The sequence below is a fragment of the Cololabis saira genome, chromosome 14 (genome assembly GCF_033807715.1).
Source record: "Cololabis saira isolate AMF1-May2022 chromosome 14, fColSai1.1, whole genome shotgun sequence".
In the NCBI taxonomy this organism is placed as follows: domain Eukaryota; kingdom Metazoa; phylum Chordata; class Actinopteri; order Beloniformes; family Belonidae; genus Cololabis; species Cololabis saira.
In genome coordinates this window covers 1,581,325-1,607,500 of record NC_084600.1, presented here as the reverse complement: position 1 = coordinate 1,607,500, position 26,176 = coordinate 1,581,325, and the positions used below count along the sequence as shown (strand labels likewise).

Here is a 26,176-nt window from a genome sequence, read left to right as displayed (position 1 = left end):
AATTGTTATTATTGTTTAAATTATTCAAAGGTTTGTGTAAAGAAGACAAGAGATGTTTATTGTTATTATATTTTTTGTTCAGCTGTTGCAAAGTTAAAGTAATAAGTGCAATAAATTTTATATTGGAAAAAAATCGTGAGAGAATCGTGATCTCAATTCTAAGCAAAAAAATCGTGATTCTCATTTTGTCCAGAATCGTGCAGCCCTACCTACACAACACGTATCGTGACGTTTTTGTATCGCGAAATTTCGTGGCACGATATATTGTTACACCCCTACTACTCACACACCTGCCTGAAGCAGCACTGAGACCCGACCTGCAGACCTGACACTGCTCTTGCTCTGTCTCTGTCTCTGTCTCCGTCTCCTGCAGGTGTCCCTGGCCCTGCACATGGACTGGGTGGAGCCGGCCTTCTCCTTCAGCCGGGAGGACGTGGAGCCGGCTCAGAGGGTCCTGGACTTCTCCGTGGGCTGGTTCGCCGAGCCCATCTTCGGCAGCGGGGACTATCCTCCGGCCATGAGGAGCTGGCTGCGGCAGCTCAACTCCCTCGAGTACAAACCCTCATTCATCTCCTAGCTGTAAACATGTATTAGTGAAAACACCTGTTTTAAATGTACCGGCTGATCCAGACAGGTGTTTTAATGAGCAAATATCAGCTTAATGTAAAGAAAATTATTTGACTAATGGTGATTTGAGACTGACCCCATTTCAAAATTGGTCTTAATTTAAGATTGATTCAAAACTATTTTTGATTTTGTAAAAAAAAAAAAAACAACATTAAAGCACATTCCAGAGGTGTATAATCCAGGTTCCATAAAGTAAAAACGCTGCCATGTTTCTGGATCAGCTTGTACATTTAGAAAAGGTGTCTTCACTAACAACCATCTACCTGCAGAGGAGTTGATTTAGTATTTGGTTGGAACAACTGCTGGACTGGATTTTTACTTTATGGCACCTGGATTATACACCTCTGATTCTAATGTACTGGCATCCAGAGGTTTGGAGGCAACAGTATAGTCCTGATGTTCTTTTTTGTAACTTTATTGATACACAAAGGTAGATTTGTTTTCTCTGCAGGTAACCCATCTCTAATTAGACTAGAGAGCAGTGGGCTGCTATTTGGACGGCGCCCAGGAAGCGGTTGGGCCTGAGGGCCTTGCTGGGGGCTTGAACCGGGGCCCTGCAGACTCCAGCCACTTCTGCAGCCACTAGGCTGCCGCTCCCCATTTGTTGACCATACGTCTGTGTGGACGGCATCCGAGGGACCGACTCACTTGTGGGGGGGGTGAATGTTGCTCAGCGGAGTCAAACATCCCATTTCTGAGCTTTCAGCAACAAACCTTTCAGGCTTTGATGTGAAACGACCTGCTGTGTGCAGTAGTTTCCTGGAGCTCCCAGCTCTGACTGTCAGCCAGGACTCATGTATGGTTTCATTAAGGCAGTGGTTCCCAAACTTTTTTTGCCAGGCCTCCCTTTTGTACGTAACAGAATTTTCGAGCCCCCCTCGACCCCAACACAGACACACACATCTTTTGCATTCAAATGCGACTGCAATTTATTTCATATATTGAACATATGTGCGAAAAAACTGTCCATCTCTGTAAAAATAGATTTTCAACCTGACCAGCTCACAGAGATTGAAACAACAACAATACAAACAGGAGCCAAAATCTGAACATTTGCTCTACAAACATTACACCTTTAATCCCCTCATCTTTTCAGTGATGTGAGTGGGCTTGATTCATGCGTGCAACACATTTCTTTTTTCTCCTTTTTACTGTACAATACAGTATGCATTACTTTCAACATATTTTTAAAAAAAAATAACCAGCTCCCTGAGGAAAAAAAAATAGCAGCAACAGCTAAACAAATAATCAAAATTTGAACAATTAAGGTATTATATAAAAATGTCAGCTTATATAAAAATGTCACCCCATTCACCTTTTCAGTGACTGGGGTGGGCTTGTTCATGTTACAGATCCTCTCAAACCGGTTGCAGGTGACAGATTACCACATTCATCTTCCTCAGTAGCACCGGGTAGTTGTGGGACCTTAAGCAGCAGTTCCCTGGTTAGATTCCTGCTGGCCAGACCATTACTTCATCTCATTCCCCTTCTCTCTTCCCCCTATTTCCTGTCTCTTTCTCACTGCACATATGTATTGAAGGCAAGGGCGCACCCCCAGTTTGGGAACCACTGCATTAAGGGAACACACTAATGATGAGCAGAAGCCGTTAACCTGCAGGTCTGGGTTGTTTCTGCAGGCTGCCGGTCTTCAACGAGGAGGACAGGCTGCTGGTTCGAGGGACGTACGACTTCTTTGCCATCAGCCATTTCAGCTCCAAGCTGGTGACTCACGCCAAGGAAGACTCGTAAGACTGAAACACACACGGGGGGGGGGCAGCCCAGGGGCCTCATGTACTAAAAGTGAGTGGATTTCAACGTGAATCCGTGCATGGAATTCTTGCGTACGCAAAACAAAATTCAGATTCTCAAAACCGAACATCACAATCAGCGTGGATTTGAGTGCACATGCAGGAGCACAACACTCCGCCCTGTCTCCTCCCTCAATAGATATATTTGAATATGATAAGGAGGATAATTATCCATTAGAAACCGCTCATCCTAACAAGGAACTTGCAAAAACAAGTAAAACAAATTAAGAAAACATCAGCCGTGAACTGAAGACAGTCCTGTCAAAAGTTGAGGTCTGGAAAAAATAATTTATTTGGGGGCATTTCTTCCGATTTAAGCTGCATTGCATCATGGGTATTGTTGTTCTTTGCTTTGTGTTCCGTTCGGTGAAGAGTTGTGGTTTTATTATGATCGTACGGGTTTGTGAATGTTTATATTCAGCGTTGTGCATCATTACAATCTGCTTTTCTTGTTTGTATTTTAAGAACCGACACCAGAATTTAAGTTTGTGAATGAAAAACGGTTCCTCGTTCCGCTTTATTGTCATGTGTATTATATACTGACGGATTAAGACCAATGTACACGTGTTTTGAGTCTTACAGATTGTGGATGTCCGCGATCATCTCTCTCATAAGCAATATGAACAATATAAACTTATATTTAAAACATGAAGCATCATGATCTGATTCCTCCTCCGCTGCAGAAATAAAGAGAAGTTGTGCCAACGGGATTATCGAGGTGCAAACGTGTTTTTCTGTCCAGAAACAGTTATGGGATGTTTTAGGATCCGGCTTTAATCTCTCGTCCCATACGGTCGTCATAGTGACAGAGATGTCCGACCTGTAGCAGCTCCAGCTGATGGTCCAGTCTTAGTCCTGGACCAGCAGGTCGGTGTGATCTGATCATCAGCAGGTTCCTCTAACGGAGCCAAAGCTCCATCAGGATTTGCAGGTTCAATCATTGAGCTTCTTTAGTTGTTTGTTCAGATCATGTGGTTGATTGTGAGATTGTTGCAGCTCCACTCTTGTGTAATTTATCTGGTGATGTGGGGACTGTCGTGTCCTTCACGTGGTCGTGAACTTATTGTTGACGTTACGTTTCCTCATATTCTGGACTTCACTGCATCACCAGTGAGTGTCGCCAACAGACAAAACCTCAGAAAAGTGCGTACGCCGGACATGATTTGTGCGTGAAAGACCTAAACTTTCTACGTTCAAATCATTCTTTGAACATCCGACCGTGAGCGTAGAAAGTGGCGTACGCACGTTTTTTGTGCGCCGCCCTCTTTGTACATGAGCCCTGTCCAGCCCTGCCCCCCCGTGTCTAACGCTGCTCCGTCTGCAGGTACACGTACACCGCCATGCTGGAGGTGCAGCACATGATCGACACCACCTGGATCATGTCTCCGCGGCCCGTCGTGCCCTGGGGGCTGAGGAAGGCCCTCAACTGGGTAAGACCGGGACCCCTGGCCCAGACCGGGACCACTAGCCCAGTAGTCCATGAGCCAGACCAGATATCAGTACCACTCAGTGACAAAACCTGCTTATAATTTTTGAAAATATCCATGTCTATCATCCTGTATCTGCATGATAAAGAGCAGTTTGTGACATTAGTGGCTGTTATAGTTTCATAGGAGCCTAATGATGCTCTTCTAGTTTAAGGCTCACAATGACCTGCAACAATGATATAGTATTGGGTATATTATACATTTCCTGAATTCTCATGGTCCTGTGAGTATTCCAGTTTTTGTATTTTGTGTCTCTGTTGTTCCTAGATGACACAGGGCTAAAATAAAGTATATCTTTTAGGCGAAAATTGTGTAAAAATGTGTGTTGTTTATAGTTTAAAGAGCTGCAGTGACCTCTATGTTGGTCAGAAAAGATTCACATCTCAGCTTGAAAGAATGCTTAAGATCCCCTTAAAAATGATACCAAAGACAATATTGTGAAACATTGACAGATATCCTGTACATGAGTCTAAACCAGGATATGCAGCAGCATCTAAAATGTACAGGACTGTCTCAGAAAATTAGAATATTCTGGGAATCTTAAGCTGTAAGCCATGATCAGCAATATTAAAATAATAAAAGGCTTGCAATATTTCAGTTGATTTGTAATGAATCCAGAATGTAAGATATGTATTTTTTTTTTAATTGCATTACAGAAAATAAAGAACTTTATCACAATATTCTAATTTTCTGAGACAGTCCTGTAATTTTCTGAAGGGGCTGGTAACTTCATGAGCTGGTAACTGTGATCCAGCTGCCACTCAGGAAGGTTATCATGCCAAAATATCATCTACAGACATGGATCTTTTCAAAAATCATAAGTAAGTTTTGTCACCTTGAGTGGTTCTGACCCCTGGCCCGTGAACTACAGGCCGGGACCAGACCCAGACTCAGACACAGACCCAGACTCAGACTCAGACTCAGAAACGGAGCTGGTTCTTGTTGTTTCAGGTGAAGGAGCACTACAGCAAGGTTCCTGTGTATGTGATGGCTAACGGGGTCCAGGAGGACCCGGCCCGCTTCAAGGACAGTCTGAGGGTCTACTACCTGTACAACTACATCAACGAGGCTCTGAAAGGTGACGTAAACCTTTTAAAGGCCTCGTGCAGTTACTGTTGCCTCCCAGCCAGTCCAGGCCCTGCAGGGTGATTGAACTTGTTTCTCTCACTGGCCTCTGTGGAGTTTAATAATTGAACAGATACTGAAGTGGCCGACCCGACGGATCAGCTGACTCAGCGCACGTGTACTCACAAACACAAACAACAGATCTATTTACAGGCGACAGAGTTATTGTGTCAAGGTTGTTTTACCTTTACTGACCTGTTTGGTGCTGCTGGAGCCGCCGGGACTCTGACCTGCAGCTGGAAACAGAAACTGCACAATCAGGGCACTATTTTTATTTTTATAATAAGCGGGATATGATGGTGAATACCGGCCAAATGACCCGCAGCGCTCTGTCCATTAGGGAGGGGCGGTATGGACTAAAATATTTATCACGATAATTTCTGGCATTTATCCCGATAACGATAAAAAAATACCAATTCAACCCCTCCTTTGTAACTATAAATATATCACCACATTCAGTCTTTGGAGCCCCCAAAACACTGCTCTAAAAGATACTAAATACTACTAAACTACACCAATTATTACACCACTCTGGTGGAGACCTCAGCAGCAGCTGTTATATATCTTATATCTATAATAAATTACTTGTATTGCCATCCTTTGCACTCACTGTTCTTTTGCAGACTCTGCATACAGGACTGTCTCAGAAGATTTGAATAGCCTTTTATTATTTAAATATTGCTGATCATGGTTTACAGCTTAAGAAAACTCAAATATTCTATCTCAAAAAATTAGAATATTCTGGGAATCTTAATCTTAAACTGTAAGCCATAATCAGCAATATTAAAATAATAAAAGGCTTGCAATATTTCAGTTGATTTGTAATGAATCCAGAATGTATGACTTTTTTTTTTTTTTTTTTTTTTTTTTAAATTGCATTACAGAAAATAAAGAACTTTATCACAATATTCTAATTTTCTGAGACAGTCCTGTAATAGATGATGTTTGCTCCTCGTCACTCTTTAAATCCAAACCAGTTCCAGATAACGGAGCTGGAGCCTCGTTTAACAACGAGCTCCTCGCTCTCAGATCCGCCTTCCGCCATGTTTGTTAAGGCTGATTTATGGTTCTGCGTTAAATCGGTGCAGAGCCTACGGCGTAGGCTCTGCACCGATTTAACGCAGAACCATAAATCAGCTTTACACAAAAACGTCATCAACGGGAATTTAGTTTTTACCGCGAGATGACAAATTCTTATTACCGTGGGGAATTTTTTTGACGGTTTATCATGAACGGTAAAATATCTCCCATTCCTACTGTCCGTCCACAGCGTACACTCTGGACGGCGTGAACCTGCAGGGCTACTTCGCCTACGCCCTGAACGACCAGCGGGACCCGGGCTTCGGCCTGTACGGCCAGGTCCAGGACGAGGTCATCGTCAAGGACTCCATCTCCCACTACCGGAACATCATCCGGCACAACGGCTTCCCCCTGCCGGGGGCCGAGCCCCAGCGGTGTCCCGCGCCGGGCCGGGCCTGCCCCGGCTGCCAGGTCCTGCTGAAGAAGACCACGGTGGGGTTCCTGACCCTGGTGGGCTCCGGGGTGCTCATCACGCTGGGCCTCATCGTCTACTACACCACCAAGAGGCCCAAACACAGCTACTGATGCTGGATGATCATGTCATGGAGCTTTTCCACTAGTAAACTACTCAGCCCGACTGACTCGCCCTCGTTTCTTTTCAACACCCAGATCAGAAGTAGGAGGTTGGAGAGAAGCTGCTGTGACGTATTTGATTGTGTGATCGTCACATGCGAACACTTGACTAGGGCTGTACTTCTTATCAAGGAAATGGAGCAGACTGATCTGACGGCATGTTTATGTCGCAGATGTGCAAGTGGAAATCTGAAAACGCCGCAGATTTCAGTCCACTTGTAGGTCTGTGTTCAAAAATAAGTTTGATGCACATTTGTTTTATGTACAAACAGCCCCATTCACTGCCAATACTCTGCTGAGTAATCTGGTGTTCAGTGAAGCAGCCGGCATTTCCTCAATTTCACAACTATGACTTCATTTATCATCATTCTGCTAACAGGGAGGGGTTCCTGTCTACTATCGCCTTATACTTGCTCAGGACAGAGGGCTGAGGTCAAGATTCAGTTTCCTTGGTTCCTCAGCGCAGGTGGTTTTTTTTTTGCTGGAAAATATTAGAATTGAAGATTGTATTTAATTAGACTGCACTGAACTTGTTTATTGCCTTTAGTGCCTTTAAATGACCCGCTGTGACTTGGCACTGCACATATATGGCACAACATACCATGAGGAGATGATAGATGTGCTGCTGGGTCTGTGGCTTGTGTTTGATATCAAGTTAAAAAATTAGAGAGAGAAACTTCAAGTGGCGATGCTTTTTTTTTGTTTCTTTGTCTCTGCACTGCTGAAAAGTCAGCTGGAGCCGTGAGCAGCTATGAAGAGACAGAGCTCCTGGTGGATCTGGTCGTTCCTTATCGCCCGTCTAGATCCCTTTTTAATTCTCTCCTCAGCACCAGGTTTATGAACATCTGCACCTCAGAGTTGGATCAGAAACAGACTTTTGCTGCCATTACCTGTTGAATAAAATGAACAAGAATCCGTCAGAGTCTCTTTCTCTGATTTCCTCCTCCTGACTCAGACGTCTGACTCCAACCCCCCGACCAATCGGTGTCCTGTAGTGTGGTGATGTCAGATACAGCCGACTCAGCAGCTTAAAACCGTGGCAGAATAGTTACAGAAAAAGAGTCTAGTCAGCACGTTAGACCCCTGGTGGAAAAGAACCAAATCAAGTCGAGTTGGGCTGAGTAGGTGCTGGTGGAAAAGCGCCAATAGTGTCTAGTCTCTACCGGGTCACCGACAGACAAAGTTGTAAATTATAATACTGAGATCCCAGTAAGCAGACGGTGTCACATTTGAGGTGTTATAAGTTATATTGAACATTTTCTAAATGTTGGTCAAACAAGTATCAAACACTTAAATGGGTAGAAGCCACATGGACTGTATTTTTCAATGTTCATATTATTATTAGTATTATTTAATGTTCATATGTACTGAGAAATTCATGTTAATATTTTCAGGTTAATTGATCCATGTAATTCTTTGTATAAATGCTGTATTGTTGATTGTTTGATTTAATGTGGACCCCAGGAAGAATAGTCTTCGGGGATGGGGATCCAATAAATAAATGGACCTATGAAGTACAGGAATTATAAGAAATGAAGCTGTACGTCACCGGGTGAATATTAAAACTCAATCTCTGAAGTTTCATGCCCGTTATTCTGACACATCCTGACAAAAGGTGCAAGCCGTTAGTTCAGGGTCAACGATCAGGTTGTATAGTCAAATGTGATGAACACTTGTTTGTCCACACTGTTATGTACCTTAAAAATGATCTGTAAACTTTATTTGTGGTAATAAAGTCGATATTTAATCAAATCTATGAAAAAGAGAAAAAACAAACTTGAAAACATGTAAATCCTTTTTTGCCACTGGTTCAAGCAAAACTCCTGTTTGATATTTTGCAGCAGATCAAAGTTTGTAGCATCACTAACACCCGACCATGTACAGATGTTTATGCGACTGCAGGGAGACAGCTGGCAGTATTCTGGGGATGCAGCAGCAGCAGATTTCCTTGCAGCACTGGTCTCGTGGCCGTCTCGTGGCCTTTGAGCTCCTGCCAGAAATCAGAACATCATGGCATCCAGACCGTCCTCCATGAACTTCTTGTACATGGCCATGAACTTGGCCGTGAAGGCCTCCAGGTGGTAGATGGCCTTGTTGCCGAGCTGCAGTCTGTGTTCGTAGTAGGCCGCCATGTGGGCCACCTCCGTCTTCAGCTGGCCGTCGCAGTTACTGAGCAGCTCCTTCACCAGACCCTGTTGGACGACAACGGGGAGTCCGTCAGTTCAGAGACGACTAAGGGCCAATCCCAATATTCACCCTACTTTCTACCACTAGCCCTAAAAATGAAGCCACAAGGCGTAGGTCCTTGTAATCTTCCCTAGGCACGGCCGCCGATAGGGGGGGACAAGCGGGTCTGTTGTCCCGGGCCCAGGGTAGGGGGGGGGCAGAACTGAGGAGAATTTTTTTTTTTTTTTTTTTTTTTAATTCTCATTAAATTATGGAATTTTTTTTCAAAATGTTTAAAAATATGCCTATTTGTGGAAAGATATGTAGTATTTGAGTTACATAAAAGCGTGTTATTTGTTTTCTTCCTAATTGTCCTTGTGGTCAAGAACCCCCAACACAAAAATGGTTTGGCCGCTGATCAAAATTTGACGTTATCATTTAATTCAACCATTAGAATGGTCAAAAATTCCGGTCAGCACAAGTCCGGTGCTCAGAAAAGAAGAGAAAAGAGAAGAAGAAAATAGAGGCCTCATAGATTCTCTACACAAATATTTTAAAAAGGAGGTGACAGTGAAGCTGGAATTAATAAAGTCAGCGTAGAGCAAGGTAAGAAACAGTGCAGCCGACGTTTACCAACCTTGTAACTTAAACTGGCTAGCTCTAATGTTAACGTCCATTAGCTCGTATAAAAACCTGAAGAGCAGAGGGAGAGGAGAGGAAGAGGAGAAGGAGAGATCCGGGCACAGGGGGCCCATCTTAGATTATTTTGTCCGGGGCCCCGGCAAGACTGTCAGCTGGCCTGTCCCTAGGGATTGGGACACCACTTGCTACGTCATTGCGTGGTTTACGTTCGGGTACGTAAGCGACTGTGTAGTTACGTTTGCACATACGTCACACCATATCAGGAAGCCCAGAGCTAAAAGCTGTTTTAATTTCCGCTGTTAATATGCCACTTTGTTAAGGTTTAATATTTTTTCAGGCGTAAAAGTAACTGTTAAGATCCCCAACCTGGGCTCAGTTTATCCAAATAACGCCTGTTAAGAAATTTGCTTCGATGTTTTCGGGATGAGAAGAGCCGCCGGGTCGGGAGCTGATTTATGGTTTCGCGTTAAATCGACGCAGAGCCTACGGCATAGGGTACGGCGTACGGAGCGCGTCGCCGCGTAACCTACGCTGAGCTGCGTTGGTGTAACGCGGAACCATAAATCAGCCTTTATTCTGGCGAGATCTGAAAATACAACACAACAAGCAAACGAGTGATTATGTACATTCACTGAGTGAATATTATGAAAGTAAAATATATATTTCTCGCTAGAAATGTAATCAAAACGTATTTCTATGCAGAAACTAACTCAAAATATTGAGTTTATTCACTAACAATGAGAAAATGTCCGCCATGTTTTTTTGTTTGATTCAGTCTGCAAATGATGACGTTATGCATTCTGGGAAATTTTCTCAGGCCCTCGGTCAGCGAGTCAGTATCTGAAATCCCTAGTTGTGAAGGGCTAGATTCATACACACTAGTCCTCGTTATCCCCACTCCCCCTAGGTGAAAAGAGGAATTGGGACACCACTACCCTCACGGGAATGTGCAAAATGTAGGGGTAGGACTGAAAAGTAGGACTAGGGGGGGATTGGGACTGGGCCTAAGTGAGTGGGAGGAGAGGCTGAACATCTCACCTTCATGATGATGTCGGGGGGGATGCAGTGGGTCAGCAGCTCGTACAGCCGGGCCCGGACCTCCAACAGCCTGCAACACACACAGATCAAGTCTCTGGTGCTGACAGAACCAGACACACCTCGGTTCCTGCTCTGCTGCTCTTTACCTCTGAGGACTCTGCTGGCTGACGATGGCGTTGGCCGTCTCTCTCAGGTAAACCTCCCAGTCCGTCTCTGGGACTTCCTGATCCACTGAGAACGGATACCTGCGGGACATTATCACCGGTTAGAATTCGGATTCAGGGATTAGGTTAAGGTTTAGGGCTGCAACTAACGACTATTTTAATAGTCGACTAGTCACCGACTATTGAAACGATTAGTCGACTAATTGGATAATTAGTAAATTTTTTTTAAATTTAGTATGAGGTTGCATTAATTATGTGGCAAATGATAATAAATACAAGAAAGATGGGTACTAGAGTACGGAGCCCCTCTGGTGACATTTGAAAAAAATAAAATAATGCGTGGCCACGCATTAATAACTCGTGGCCACGAGATAATCAATGCGTGGCCACGCATTATGTATCTCGTGCCCACGCATTATTGTACTCGTGGATGGCATTATAACCTACTGTCTGGACTTCGTGGATGCAACTTCCTTGATGGGATGGTTATTCATCATTAATAACGGTAATTATAGTCTATTTATATTGAAGAGCAAGAGTATTGTCATGTCATGATACATAATGCGTGGCCACACATTATTTTATTTTTTTCAAATGTCACCAGAGGGGCTCCGTACTAGAGCCCTGCTATAGCGGGACTGTTTTCTTCATCCTGCTCCAGCTGAATTTCTGACCATTACCGCCCGCAACGTGTGTTCCACTCCCGCCCCTCCCGCAAAACTCATGAATTCATGCCCGCACGGCGCACAATAAAGATGCATGGATTTAGTGTCTTCTCCCGTCCCGCAAGAGAAAAGTCCAGACAAATCTATCTGATTTAATGTTAACATGATCATTGTGGAGTTTGATGGATAATTGACAGTTCATAAGCACCTGACTGAAAGTTAGATGCAAATTCATCAGTCATGTTCGCACAAGCCTTTTTTCGCCTTTCGCGCTGCATCAATTATGTGATTGAGGTTATAACGAGAGTAGGCTGTGAATGGCTCGAATAATACTAATAAATAACATAAAATAAACAAAGTTTAGAATGAAACTAATTAATTTAACAAATGAATCACTTGGCCATTACATTGCTGTGGAGGGAGAGAATGTTGCTGACCGACTGCGGTCCCGTGCGTCTCTCTTCCAAGATGCGCCACAGACACTAAACGCAGTTTCTCCAAATATCTGACTTAATTTTATACTTTGTCAGGCATAACGTTAAAGCTTGATTTTAAAGCCAAAATACGCTTAATATCTTACCAAGGCGAGTCCGTTTCGTTCAACACTCCGACGTGCTTTCTCTTCAAATGCATTACCGACGTGCTCCCGTGAAAAGCAGGTCGGCTTTGCAAACCTTGCAAGTAGGCTATCTTTTTATTCACCGTATCGAGGCTAAAATGCTCCCAAACTTTTGAAGTTTTATTACTCGCAGCTGCGCTGAGACGCTATTGTGCATGCGCAACTCGGCAGAGATTGTATTGAAGTGAGACGCCTCACTCCGTTGGAAAAAAACGTCTGGCGACAATTGTCGACAATGGAATTCATCGTCGACAATTTTGATTATCGATTTTTGTCGACAACGTCGACGAATCGTTGCAGCCCTATTAAGGTTAGGTTAGGTCTGAAATGTGTAGTTGAGCGTAGAATGGTGACAAAACATCTACTGAGCCTAAGATTCGTTTTCAATAGCAGTAGCTGGGAAAGCCTTTATCAACCCAAAGAATAATGACAAAAATCTACTGGGTAGACAGTATCCCATCTAGGGATGCAAATTATCGATTATTTCATTAATTGACAGTTGATAACCTTATCGATCGATCATCGATTAGTTGATAAGCGGCGTTTTTCCCCCATCTGAGATACAAACAATGTTTTTTGCTTATATAAAATACAAAGGACATTTTAATGTATTCCTTAATCAAATATTTATTTGATACAAAAGTAACAAAAAGACATTTTTGTACCACAAGGAATATAATATAAAGTGCACTTCAAGGCTATTAGTAGTAGCAGCAGCCATAATAGTGTCATTTGTGTCAAGCAAATTTTAAGTTCTAGTTACGTTTTAAGTTAGAGTTTTGGCAGTGTTCAAAATAAAATTATGAGACCTGCTGAGCGCATTTTCTTTTAGTTAAAACTGTAGCGGGGACAGATGTTTAGAGAAACCTATGTACGTACCGGGTGAAGGCTGATTTATGGTTCCGCGTTACAACAACGCAGCGCCTACGCCGTAGCCTACGCCGTAGCCTACGCCGTAGCCTCTGCGTCGATTTAAGGCAGAACCATAATTCAGGCTTTAGGGGAACATATCGGAGAACAACCAGAAGAATATAGAGTGGATTAAAAATAAAAGTTAAGCACTGAGCTACATGTGTCTCCCGTCTGGGCCATTGCAGACTCATTGTCTGAGCATGATACTAAAACCAAACATATCCGCCTCTTTCTTCTAACTTTATGTCCGCGGCGCAGCGCGTTGTGTCGCATTAAATGTGGTCCGGGCGTAATACCAGCTGGTGAAATTAAACGAAAAAAATAAATAAATAAATAGATAGATTAATTGTAATCGTTAATTTTAATCGGGTAATTTCATAACGGCAATTAATCGAAAATCGATTAATTGTTAACATCCCTAATCCCATCTACTCACACCATTCAAGGCTCTGATTACACATGATACATTCCTATTCAGTGGACTGATGGCATTTGAAGCCGCTGGTTTTGTCCGACCTAGCGACGGGGGCGGGGCTTGACAAAGGGCCAATTCTCCAGCAACCTGTTAACTATGGAAGAACAGTCATGAGAGACTCACTGCTGAACCCTGCAGGCCTCGCACATCAGCAGAGCTTTGCGGAGGTTGCGGCCGGACTTGTCACTGATGTGTTTGGCCAGCTCCGGCGGCAGGAGCAGCCCCTCCTTCTTACAGACCGACGTCAGAACACTGCAGACCTGCAGGGAAAAAATTACTGAAATCATCTAGAAAATCCACGTGCTTCTATGAAAAACACACAGAAAGTCTCCCTACCTCCTCGGTGCTGGGCAGAGGAACTCTGATGGCCAGGCAACGGCTTCTGATTGGCTCGATGACTTTGGAGGTGGAGGTGGAGCAGAGGATGAGCCGGCAGGTGGACATGTACTTTTCCATGGTCCGACGCAAGGCGTGCTGAGCGTCTTTGGTGAGTCGGTCCACCTCTGTTAGCAGAACCACTGAGAAGGAAATGGTTCCAGTCACTAAAAGAGACGCACCACGGCCCAGCTAACGTATGACGCTGGTGTGACCCAACAACTTAAAGCAGCACTATGTAACTTTTCCACCTTAATATAATATTTCCAGAGTCATTGTGATGGTACATCAACTTCCAACAGGTTTAATGAACCTCTGTCATGGTCTGAGGGGTCTGTATCGCCTTCACTGGCACTATGTAACTTTGAGGAGCATGGTAGGAACCCTGCCACACTAAAACTACAAATCTTTACGGCTTTGACTGCTTTACGGCATACGTCACTTCCCCCTCCTTCCCGATTCGCAGTCGAGACCAAAGTTGGGCGGGGCGTGGAGCGCAGAGCTCAGGAGAAGCTGGTATCATGGCAGAAGCAGCGAAAAATCAGAAGAAAATAAAAGTTTTATCGGAGGAGGCGAAAAAAAGAAAGAGGGAGAGTAACAAGCTAAATGCCCGGACAACAATAAACATTAGACCGCTGTCGTTCCAAAAAGGGATTGCGTGCCAGAATCTGATTTCTGGCCGCGGGAGTGCGCACAGCAGCCCGTTGAGTGATAGCGTTTAAATTTCTCCCCATTTTCAGGGGAGAAATTAAATTCTGGCAGGCAATCACTTTTTGGCACGACACCGGCGTTCACTCGCTGGCATGAGCTGTAAGACGAGGAGGGATGTCCGACCGATGGGGATTTATGGGGATAAAACAAGACACAGAATTGTTATGATACAAATGTAAATGTACTTCTATTTTCAATAAGAATTAAAATTAGAATGTTTTCACATTCGTTTTGGTAATTCTAAAATTACTGACAATATCAACAACAGACACAGAATAATAATAGTGATCATAAAATTGTGTAATTCGCAATGAGGAAGCTTTATAAAATAATAATACAATTGAATAGAATTACAGCACTAGAGGAAAGAATGCAATCCAAACATACATTTCTACTATTTTTTCCTGAGAACTGTAAAATTGTGCAGGGCTCATCTGCAAAACATTCAGTTATTCACAGGTTATAACGTTTTTTTTTTATTTTGTCAGTAAGTATGTTGGACTACTAATTTATGACCAAGTCCCTCTAAAAAACGTGACAGGAAATGCACGCGACGGGGACGGGAGTTTTCCGGCAGTACGCGCTGGTGCTCATGGGAAATTAGTAGTAGAAGTAGTAGTTCTTTCTGGTAAAGCACTACCGCTTTTGTCCAAAGGAGCTGCCAAACTCAACAAAAGCTGAAAGTTACATTGTGCTGCTTTAACAGTCATTGTAACAGAGTTGGAAAATGCACTTTAATAATTTTTGTTTTCAAATTGTATTTGGGGATTTTATTTATCATTTATTCATTTTTTTGAATATTTGTGAATTTTATATCAATTAGTCGTTTTATTTTATTGTTATTTTTATTTGCGTCTCCTGAGGAAACTACCTTTTTGGCTGTCACCTCTTTCTGTCCCTCCTGGGGTTCCGTAGGTCATTACATCAGCTCCTCACATGTGTTGCATTGATGAGGGTAAGTTGTTAACAATTGCTGCTGCGATTTTTTACAGGTTTTCTTTGAAAAACGATCTGTTAATGTTGACATTTTTGGCGCATATTGTATAACTTAAATACCACTAACATTTCGTAGCTGTTTTGTTGTTTTAACCATTAATATACTTTTGTTTAATATGTTTTTGTTAACCAGCCTTTTGTATAACGGCAGGCTGCTGTGTAATGTAAACCAGACAGCGCTGGAGAGCCTTCGAGTACACCCTTTTTTTCATTGTTATTTTACTTGTTCAAGAGCAGAAAGTGCAGAAAGGGTCCAGAAGACTGCTAAATGTGTTTTTATGTCTTGTGCAGAAGCAAATAAATGCAGGAAAACGACCCCTGACTCGTTATTCCCACCTGATCCAAACCTGTTACATCGTACCACTCAGAAGTTACAGAGATGTTTGTCTCTTTTACCTTTGAAGTCTCGCTGGCTGTTGGACTGGATCTGCTGGGACTGGGCCATGGTTTTGATCAGCTCCTGAATCACCACACGGTCCTGGTTCCCTGCATCACTGGTCAACACAGACCAAAAACATCTCATCAGGTGCAACATCAAATCTCCTCTGTCTCTTATCTTCACAGTGACGTAACTACAGCCAGTACTGGAGTTGAGGGGGGATGAGGGGGGATGAGGGGGGATGGGACCCCCCCCTGAAATAAAAACGGTCCAAATCCTCCCCCCTGTAAAACTGCCATCCCCCCTTTCCATCCCTTATGTCATTTCATCAATGAATGTGGTTTTACTGCTATTTCAACATTTAGAGTCATCACCAGAAAAATAACACCAGAAAAATAACTAGATAACTAAAAATAAGTAAATTTTCACTTGAAATAAGTAGGAAAATCTGCCAGTGGGACAAGATTTATCTTCTTATTACAAGCAAACAAATCTTGTTCCACTGGCAGATTTTTCTACTTATTTCAAGTGAAAATCTACTTGAAACAGATGAAAATTGTTGTTTTGAGTCTTGAGTCTTGTTTTTTTTTACTAAAATGAGACATTTTAACTAGAAATAAGACAAATATTCTTGTTAAGATTTTGAGTTTTTCAGTGATCCATGTTACTTATCCTGTGAAGGACAGAGTCATATTGATAAGTTCAGAAAAGTGTTTTTTATTGTTGTGTTTTGATGTATTTGATGTAAGCCCAGTGGATAATTAAAGCTTACAGAAGGCTGCATTTAACTGCTGCTATGTCATTCCTGCAGTATTTCTGCAGGTGTTTTGGTCACTGCTATTATTTGTAATATATTATATTATTTGTAATCAGCACAAATTATCTGTCCCCGTATGATCAAATCCACCATCCCCCCTGATTCTTTTTTACAACTCGAGTACTGACTACAGCTGTCAAAGTGGACAAAAAAAGACGACTCTTGTGGAGTCTCAGAAAATGGAGATGAGTAAATGCCCTGCTTTAGTTACCTTGCGTTGACTTCCAGGTGATAATTGCTGCTTATGGTGTTGATCTCAATCTTCTTCTTTGACGGGGCCTGTGGAGGAACAGGAGAGAGCAGAGTGAGCCGGGGCAGTAGGGGCAGGGGGGGCAGATGTGCTGACCCGTCCAGCTGCTGCTCACCACTAGGAATGGGCGATATTTTGCTGTTCAAGATATACCGGATCTGAGAGTGAGGAGCTTGTTGTTAAACGAGGCTCCAGCTCTGGAACTGGATTGGATTTAAAAAGAGTGACGAGGAGCAAACATCATCTATTATGTGCAGAGTCTGCAAAAAAATAGTGAGTGCAAAGGATGGCTATATATTTTTGTTCTTCATCATGTTGTCCTTCGCACTATTTTGTTACCCAACAGAAGGAAATGGTTGTTACATTTTGATATAACTATTACGGAAAAAAAATTGCAATTGTATCTAATTTGTGGCATGTTCCAACCACAGGTTAATTTGCACATTTTATTTATATATATTATTATTATTTATATAAGAGGTTATCACTGATAGGATTTTATTTTCAGTGAACTTTTATTTATTTGTCTTTATTTATCAGGTTGTATTTTTTTCTACTTTGTGATTTTATAAGCTTGGAAAACTTGAAGGACAATGGTACTTTTGCTGTTTGCACTGTTATCCCACTGTTTAAGCCATACAGTTTGAATAAATGTTGAATCTGTTCTTACATTTCAAACTTGTTTCATTTGAGTCATTACAGTTTTGCAGTACAGGTGTACTAATTTAATTGGTTTTTATTAGTTCAATTTAATTGGTGTACTTTAGTAGCATTTAGTATTCTTTTAGAGCAGTGTTTTGGGGGCTCCAAAGACTGAATGTGGTGATGGATTTATAGTTACAAAGATGGAGTTGAATTGGTATATTTTTGATCGTTATCGGGATAAATGCCAGAAATTATCGTGATAAATGTTATAGTCCATACCGCCCGTCCCTACTCACCACCACGGTCTGGTGCTCGATGCGCAGCTTCTCCACGCCGGCTCCGTACAGCTCCCTCAGCAGACACGTGATGCGGGTCTTCTTCCCGGCGCCGGCCGGCCCGTACACCAGCAGGTGGGGGAAGTCCCCGCACTGGACCTGGGACAAGGGGGGGCTGTTTAAAGCAGCTCTGAAGACAGGTCTTTCTACAGTAGTTGATCTGCAGGTCACGTTTCTGACCACAGAAACCAGTTTTTATTCTCTTGTGTTATTAAAAGGAGCACGGTCTCACTGGACTGAAGTTTCTTGGATATTGGACAGACATTGCTCTGGGGAAACCTCTAAACCTCCATTCACTAGGGCAGGGGTAGGCAATTCCGGTCCTCGAGGGCCGGTGTCCTGCATGTTTTAGATGTTTCCCTGCTTTAACACACCTGATTCTAATTAATCATCGTCATCAGCTTGTCATCCAGGGCTGCACAATTCTGTTAATGACACAGGTACTTTTATCACGGTGTGCTGAAGCAGGGTAACATCTAAGACATGCAGGACACCGGCCCTCGAGGACCGGAATTGCCTACCCCTGCACTAGGGTCAGACTCAGCAAGCTGCTCCAACATTTCAAATACACACTAATGTGGACTTTACAGTAAACACAGAGACAGCAGAGGGCTGAAGCGTGTCTACACTTTTTTTTTTTTTTTTTTTTTTTTTTTTCACTTTTTTGTTTTGATATTTTTATTAGGGGGTAAGGCACAGTTGAACAGGAATAAACAAAAAAAAAGATATACAGTCTACCTCCTTTTTTTTTTTTTTTTTTGGAATTAAGAACAGAACAAAAAATCCACACAAAACAATGACAAATACATGAAAATTATTATATTCTTATATACAAGTAATATTTAAGTATTTAAGCTAAACAGTATGAATTAAAAAAATAGATGAATAAAAAGGGGGGAAAAAAAAAAAAAAAAAAAAAAAAACCCAAAAACAAAAGAAAAGTAAATAAAAAGATAAATAAAAAGGAGGAAGAAAGAAAGGAATGAGAGAAGAGAGGGAGGGGGGGGATCCGTCAATCAGGAGGCAGGGACTGGAGAGAGTGGAAGAATGTAAGAAAGGGAAGCCACTTATTATAAAATTTGTTGCAACTACCCTTCAGTGAATATTTAATCTTTTCCAGCTTCAGAAAAAACATGGTGTCGTTGAGCCACTGGGTACTAGAAGGAGCCTTAGTCGACTTCCAGTGGAGAAGAAGGTGGCGTCTTGCCAGTAAGGAAGTAAAAGCCAAAATGTCTTTTTGGTTTGAAGTAAACCGGCCATGGTCCTCTGGGAGCCCGAATATGGCAACATGGGGGGAGACTTTTATATTCACCGAGAGTATTTTTGACATGGTGTCAAAATAATTCGACCAAAAGCGAGAAAGTAGTGGGCAAGAATAAAACATATGGGTTAAATTGCAGGACGAGGCATGACATTTGTCGCATTCGTCAGTGACACTGGGATAGATCTGTGAGAGTCGAGCTTTAGAAAAGTGGACTCTAAACAGTACTTTAAACTGTATAAGTGTAAGACGAGCGCAGGATGAACTTGTGTAAATTTTTTTAAGAGCAGCGTCCCACCAGTCATCCTCCAAATTTAGATCCAGTTCATCTTCCCAGGCAGCCCTAACTTTAATAACTGGAGAGAGATCGAAAGACAGAAGGTCATCGTAAACCTTAGAGATCAGTGATTTTTGAAGTGGATCATGGTTTAAAAGCACCTCCCACTGTAGAGTCGGCGGAGAGGATGGAAAAACTGGAAACAAAGCTTTAGCGCAGTGTCTAATCTGAAAGTATCGAAAGAGATGAGAAGGCGGGAGATTAAATTCACCTGAGAGATCTGCAAAGCTGCGAAAGATACCATCCTTGTAAAGATCTCCAAAACTTTTCAGGCCCTTATTATGCCATATGAGAAAGGTTGAATCTGTAAGCGGAGGTCGAAATAAATGATTGTTCAGTAATGGAGCTAAAGTAGATGCTGACTTAAATTTGAAGTGTTTCCTAAATTGATACCAAATTTTAAGTGTGGAGTGAACCACTTGATTATTTGTAAAGACAGAGAGGTTGGATGGAATAGATGAGGTAAGTAGAGCAGGTAAAGAGGATGAAATGCATGACTGTGCCTCCAATTTACACCATGGCATATTCACCGATTTGAACCAAAATGAAATTTTTTGAATATGTGCTGCCCAATAATACAGTTGGAAATTGGGAAGTGCCAGTCCGCCATTGAATTTACATCTCTGAAGTGTGGATTTGCGGATTCTAGGAGCCTTCCCACACCATAAGAAGTCAGAAATAGTTTGATCAATTATTTTAAAAAAGTGTTTTGGTAAGAAAAGTGGAAGACAATGGAACAGAAATAGAAATTTGGGCAAAATATTCATTTTAACTGCGTTAATTCTTCCAATTAATGAAAGAGGTAAGCTTTTCCATCTATGGAGGTCAGATTTAATTGTAGACATTAAAGGTGAGAGATTAGCAGAAAAAAGAGAGCTTAACGTTCTGGTTACGTTGATCCCAAGATACCTAAAGCCGGAAGGACTAATCTTAAAAGGGATATCTGACTGTACGAGCTGTGTTGCTGAGTCATTAATGGGATAGCATTCACTTTTAGATATGTTCACTTTATAGCCTGAGAAAGACCCGAATCTCTGGAAAGCAGATAAAATTGAAGGAATGGAGAGGACAGGATCCGAGACATATAACAGTAAGTCATCAGCGTAAAGTGACAGCTTATATTCTGTTCCCAATCGGGAGATCCCAGTAAAAGTGGGGGAGGACCTCAGAAAGATTGACAGGGGCTCTATAGCTAGTGCGAATAATAGGGGAGAGAGGGGACACCCCTGTCTGGTGCCACGGGCTAGAGTAAAAAAATTGGACTGAATGCCATTAGTGGAAACGCTTGCTTGTGGAGACGTGTAAAGGAGACGAATCAAAGAAATGAACCCATTCCCCAGCCCAAACTTCTTCAGTACAGTAAATAAATAGTCCCATTCAATCCTATCAAATGCCTTTTCAGCATCGACTGAGATTACGACTTCAGGTGTTGTGGTGATAGTTTTAGAGTGAATAATATTTAAAAGTGTCCGCACATTAAAGAATAACTGTCGCCCCTTAACAAATCCTGTCTGTTCATTTGAGACAATAGTTGGCACAATGTTCTCCAAGCGATAAGCCAAGGCTTTAGCAAGGATCTTAGCATCTACATTTATTAACGAAAGAGGTCTGTATGAGCCGCAGAGAGTTGGATCCTTATCTTTTTTTAAGAGGAGACTTATGGAGGCTTGCCTTAAAGTGGGAGGGAGAGTGCCATGTTCCAGTGATTCCTTATAAACAGCATGCAATAAAGGGGACAATTTATCCTGAAATTTCTTAAAAAATTCCACTGGAAATCCATCAGGGCCAGGAGCTTTGTTATTTTGCATACTTCTCACAGCGAGATTAATTTCTTCTACCGTTAATGGCGAGTCAAGATTTTTAGCAGCATCGGAGCCTATAACAGGAAAGTTGAGGCTATCTAAGAATGAATTCAATTCAGTGGAGCCAGATGGAGATTCAGACGTATATAAAGAGGAATAAAATGAGTGAAAGACAGAATTAATGGCGGTGGGATCCTGATGCAATGAGCCTGATGAATCTTTTATCTGAAGGATCATACGTGAGGCTGCCTGGCGACGTAGCTGATGAGCCATGAGCCGACTTGCCTTGTCTCCATGTTCATAATATACGGAGCGTGATCGTAAGAGAAGTCGCTCTGCGTCATTAGTGGTAAGGAGATCAAATTCAGTCTGTAAATCGACACGTTGCTTAAGAAAACTGGAAGAGGGGCAAGTAGCAAGTTGTTGGTCCAATTTTGTGATCTTAATAGAGAGTTCTTGTAATTTGGCTTTCCGGGACTTATTCAAGTGAGCAGAGAAGGAGATAATTTGTCCCCGCAAATATGCTTTTAATGATTCCCACAGCAGTGAAGATGAAATTGGTTCCATATCATTTTGATTTATAGAGATGTAATCATCAATTTTAGTTGTAATAAAATTGGTGAACTTATCATCTGAGAGAAGTAATGTATTGAACCTCCAAGATGTTGAGTAGCGTGGCTTTGAAGAGAACTGAATATCCAAAGAAAGAGGAGCGTGGTCGGAGATCACAATAGGATGATAATCAACAGACAGTACTTTGGGAATTAGTTTAGCATCAATAAAATAATAATCAATCCGAGAGAAAGATTGATGCATCTGAGAAAAGAAGGAATATTTTTTGGTACAAGGGTTATAAAATCTCCAAGGATCGGTGCAACCGTTCTTGGACACAAAATCTGAAAGAGACCTCGACATTGAAGAAGGAGTCAGATTTCGTGCGCTGGAGCGGTCTAGTTTGGGGTCAATTACGCAGTTCATATCCCCGCCAATTATAAGAAGACTGTCGTTCAATGAGGGGAGACATTCAAAAAGCTTGTTCATAAAGTGTGGGTTGTCAAAATTGGGGGCATATATATTAACTAATAATATGGGAATATGAAATAGCGTACCCGCCACAATTAAGTATCTGCCGTTTTTGTCTGAAATCACCTTAGATGCTGAAAACTGCATTGACTTACCAATTAATATAGCAACCCCCCTGGCCTTAGAGTTGAAATCAGAGTGAAACACCTCAGAAACCCAGGGACATTTAAGTCTGACCTGGTCTTTGGTGCGCATGTGGGTTTCCTGAAGGAACACTAAGTCAGCTTTAAGACGTCTCAGGTGAGCAAATATTCTCGATCTCTTAATTGGACTCCCCATGCCTTTAATATTCCAGCTCAACAACCTCACAGAAGTACCAGTATTAGTGGCCATATGTTAAATTCCTAAAGATAGAGATGTACCGAATGCGGATCCCCAAGGAAGGAAAGGAAAGAAAGGGATGGAGGGAGGAAAGAAAGAAAGAAAGAAAGAAAGAGGAAAGAAGAAGAAAAAAAAAAAAAAAAAAAAAAAAAAAGTGGGAGAAAAAAAATAAATAAATAAAAATAAATAAATAAATAAAAAAAGGGGGAAAATTGAAAACAACAACAAACTTAACCTACTGAACCCCCCACCCCCCACCCCCCAATTGCACTTACAACGACCCCATCCCCAAACGATGGAGAACCCAGTGCAAACTCCAGAAGGAGTCAGATCCCTGAAAAGAACACTTACGGCTTTAAGCATAACTAACAAGATAATAACTAACAAGCTTCGTGTTGAGCTCCTGCAAGCCCAGCAACATTAACAGAGAGGTACAACCAATCACGACCAAGTTAAACTGAAAACCACATACCGTGTATATATGGGAGAGAAAAAAAAAAAAAAAAAAAAAACCGACACTGATGAACTGAAAAAAGTTCAACTAGACTTTGAGCGACGTGATGAAAGCGCTGGCCTCCTCTGCCGACCTGAACTCCCTTTCTGCGCCGTTGTGAGTGATGCGGAGGCGGGCGGGGTACAGCAGACCATAGCGGATCCCCGGGATCTCGCGGAGCCGGCGGCGGACGTCATTAAAGGCGGCTCGGGCACGGGCCGTCTTCTGGGTGTGGTCGGGAAAGACAGAAAAAGTCAACTCTCCACACGTAATCCGATGCTGAGCCCTGGCTCGGCGCAATATATCCACACAGTCTGTATGATAGTGCAGACGGGCGATGATGGGACGAGGGCGCTCTCCGGGCTTCGGCTTCGGCTGGAGGGTGCGGTGCGCCCGGTCCAGGAGAGGCTCCTTCTCCAGGCTGAAAGCCTCCTTGAGCAGAGAGGGAATATCCGTAACAGCAGAAGAGGTGGAAAAATCTTCAGGAATTCCCACGATCCGTATGTTATTGCGCCGGGATCTCGCCTCCAGATCCTCGCATTTACCATCCAGCCTCATCAGTTCAGCTGACAGATGCTCCACTTTAGCCTGTAAGGTTGTGATGTCATCGGTGCAGGATGAAAGAGATGTTTCCATTTCAACCACGGTGTTCTTCAGAGCGCGCACATCAGACTGGATGTTTGTAATGCTTTTTGATAATTCCGACTTCACCGCTTGCAGCTCAGTCTTGATGCTCGACAGGTTTTCACTTAAAGCAGCCTGAAGCTCCGATTTAAAAACAGCCGCCATCTCAACGCGGAGTGATGCGAGCAGCTCGGCCTTAAAGTCGTGTGAAGGAGCGGCCCCGGCGGCCTCGGCCAGGCTGGACGGGGGGTCACCACGAGGCGGGGATGCTGCGTGCGGAGAGGGCCGCGGGGGTGGTGCGGATGGTTTGAGTTTTGGAGGCATTTTGGTCGGCAAAAATACGGGGCCAAAGTAGAATAATGAAGGTCGGGAAAAATAAACCGAAGGAAGATGAAAAAGCTGTACCAAAAATAGATATTTTTAAAGGTTGTTGCAGGAGCTCAAAAAAACACGTCCTAGTCCATTAGTCGCTACACCGGAAGTCCGCGTGTCTACACTTTTAATAAAATGTGATATAAGCATAGATACTATGTTTAAAGTTGTTGAGCGAAAAAGCCATATTATTTTTATATATTATATATATATATATATATATATATATATATATATATTTATTATGAACAGATTTGAGAGCTTACACTGGATTCTTACTTCTGGAAGTAAATAAAATAAACATTTTGGAACCAAATATATATTTAAACGTTACCATTGACAATCACCCACAGACTGAAATAACACATTCTTTAAATAATGATAGGCATCTTACAGCATGTTTTTTTATTTTATTTTTATTCTTCTCTTGATTTGATGGGGGCGGCGCCCTAGCGCCCTCTACTAACCAGCCAATACTGAAACATACATAGAACAATTATGAACAGATTTGAAATGTAAAACCAAGAGGCGTATCTCATGTAGCCATGCAGCTCAGAGCCTGGACCCTCGGGGAATGGGAGGTTTAGAGGTTTGTATAGAGCAGGGGTCACCAATCCTGGTCCTCGAGGGCCGGTGTCCTGCATGTTTTAGAGTTTTCTCTGCTTTAACACACCTGATTCTAATTAATCATCAGCTTGTCATTGAGGTCTGCACAATTCTCTTAACGACACAGTCACTTTTATCACGGTGCAATGAAGCAGCGAAACATGTAAAACATGCAGGACACCGGCCCTCGAGGACCGGGATTGGTGACCCCTGGTTTAGAGGTCCAGAGGTTTGTTTAGAGCAGTGTTTCTCAACCCGGTCCTCGAGATCTACTGTCCTGCATGTTAATGTTTCCCTGCTTCAACACACCGTCATACCAGTACCTGTGTCATCAACAGACCTGGATGACAAGCTAATTAGGACCATTAATAAGAATCAGGTGTGATGATGAAGGGAAACATGTAAAACATGCAGGACAGGTGCTCTCCAGGACCAGGGTTGGGAAACACTGGTTTAGAGGTTTGTTTAGAGCAGGGTTTCCCTGCACACTGTCCTGCATGTTTTAAATGTTTCCCTTCATCATCACACCTGATTCTAATTAATGGTCCTAATTAGCTTGTCATCAATGTCTGCACAATTCTGTTGATGACACAGGTACTGGTATCAGGTGTGCTGAAGCAGGGGAACATTAACATGCAGGACAGTGGGAAACACTGGTTTACAGTTTCACCCAGAGCAATATCTGTCCAATATATGGCAATAATATCCAACTGAAAACTAACTTCACTGCAGTCACGGTTTCAAGCGCCAACAGCGATCAAATACCAGGCCAGAAACGGAGCAATACGCACTAACAGCGACTGTAATCCCCTGCTAGTCCAGGTTAGTGCTGCTGTTAGTGCTGTTGTTAGTGCTGTTGTCCTCACCAGGCTCTTCAGCTGGGCCGCCTGCTGCTTGTGGAAGTCCAGCTTTCCCAGGGAGCTGGGCCGGTACTTGTCCAGCCACAAACTCATCTTGCCGAGGGTTGTTTGGTCCTGAGGGGTCGTGTGTCTGCAGGAGTCTTCTGTCTGGAGCTGCTAGCCGATCTCCCGCGAAATGTTCATCCGCCCGCGCCGCGCATGCGCAGCGTCGGCAGCGGTACGGAAACGCAGGCGGATCTTCTTTTCTTCTTCTTTTCTAAATTTATTGGCGGGTCACAACCAACGTTACTAGGTGCATACCGCCACCTACTGTACCAGAGTGTGCAACATCAGGATAATTAGTACATCAGATTACAGTCTAATTTAAAGGGGGAGGGGAAAAAAAAAAGATGACCAGAAAGAACATGTTTCCACACCTCGTTTATCTGATTTGGGTGGTTTCAGGCTGAAGACGGACCAGCAGGGCGTTGCAGTGACAGGAGCTGACCACCAGGCGGCGACACTGCTCCACTCTGACGGGAGGAGGCG

The 26,176-nt window shown here is 42.8% G+C and overlaps 2 protein-coding genes across 3 annotated transcripts in view; one reads left to right on the top strand and one right to left on the bottom strand.

Moving 5' to 3' along the window:
- LOC133459451 (klotho-like) overlaps window positions 1–8,470 on the top strand; it is a 20,409-nt gene extending 11,939 nt beyond the window's left edge. For both annotated transcript variants that reach the window (XM_061739391.1, XM_061739390.1), the window contains exons 9-13: window positions 374–552; window positions 2,265–2,372; window positions 3,760–3,865; window positions 4,874–5,000; window positions 6,318–8,470. In XM_061739391.1, coding sequence (XP_061595375.1) covers window positions 374–552; window positions 2,265–2,372; window positions 3,760–3,865; window positions 4,874–5,000; window positions 6,318–6,652 — 855 coding nt within the window. In that variant the 3' untranslated portion in view covers window positions 6,653–8,470. The remainder of the gene's footprint in view (window positions 1–373; window positions 553–2,264; window positions 2,373–3,759; window positions 3,866–4,873; window positions 5,001–6,317) is intronic.
- On the bottom strand, window positions 8,405–25,842 carry LOC133459452 (replication factor C subunit 3). The gene is made up of 9 exons (XM_061739392.1): window positions 25,655–25,842; window positions 17,851–17,988; window positions 16,871–16,938; window positions 15,860–15,957; window positions 13,718–13,899; window positions 13,505–13,641; window positions 10,693–10,791; window positions 10,547–10,616; window positions 8,405–8,892 (listed from the first exon to the last, which is right to left on the bottom strand). Exons 1-9 carry the CDS (start codon window positions 25,739–25,741, stop codon window positions 8,701–8,703), a joined length of 1,071 nt encoding a protein of 356 aa, XP_061595376.1. The 5' UTR covers window positions 25,742–25,842; the 3' UTR covers window positions 8,405–8,700.
- Between the last annotated feature and the right edge of the window lie 334 nt (window positions 25,843–26,176).

Coding starts and splice junctions, on each gene's coding strand:
- LOC133459452 (XM_061739392.1), bottom strand. CDS start 25,741: ATGAGTTTGTGGCTGGACAAGTACCGGCCCAGCTCCCTGGGAAAGCTG. Junction 13,900..15,859: donor CAGCCAGCGAGACTTCAAAG/GTAAAAGAGACA, acceptor TTTCCTTCTCAG/TGGTTCTGCTAACAGAGGTG. Junction 10,617..10,692: donor AGCCAGCAGAGTCCTCAGAG/GTAAAGAGCAGC, acceptor TGTGTGTTGCAG/GCTGTTGGAGGTCCGGGCCC.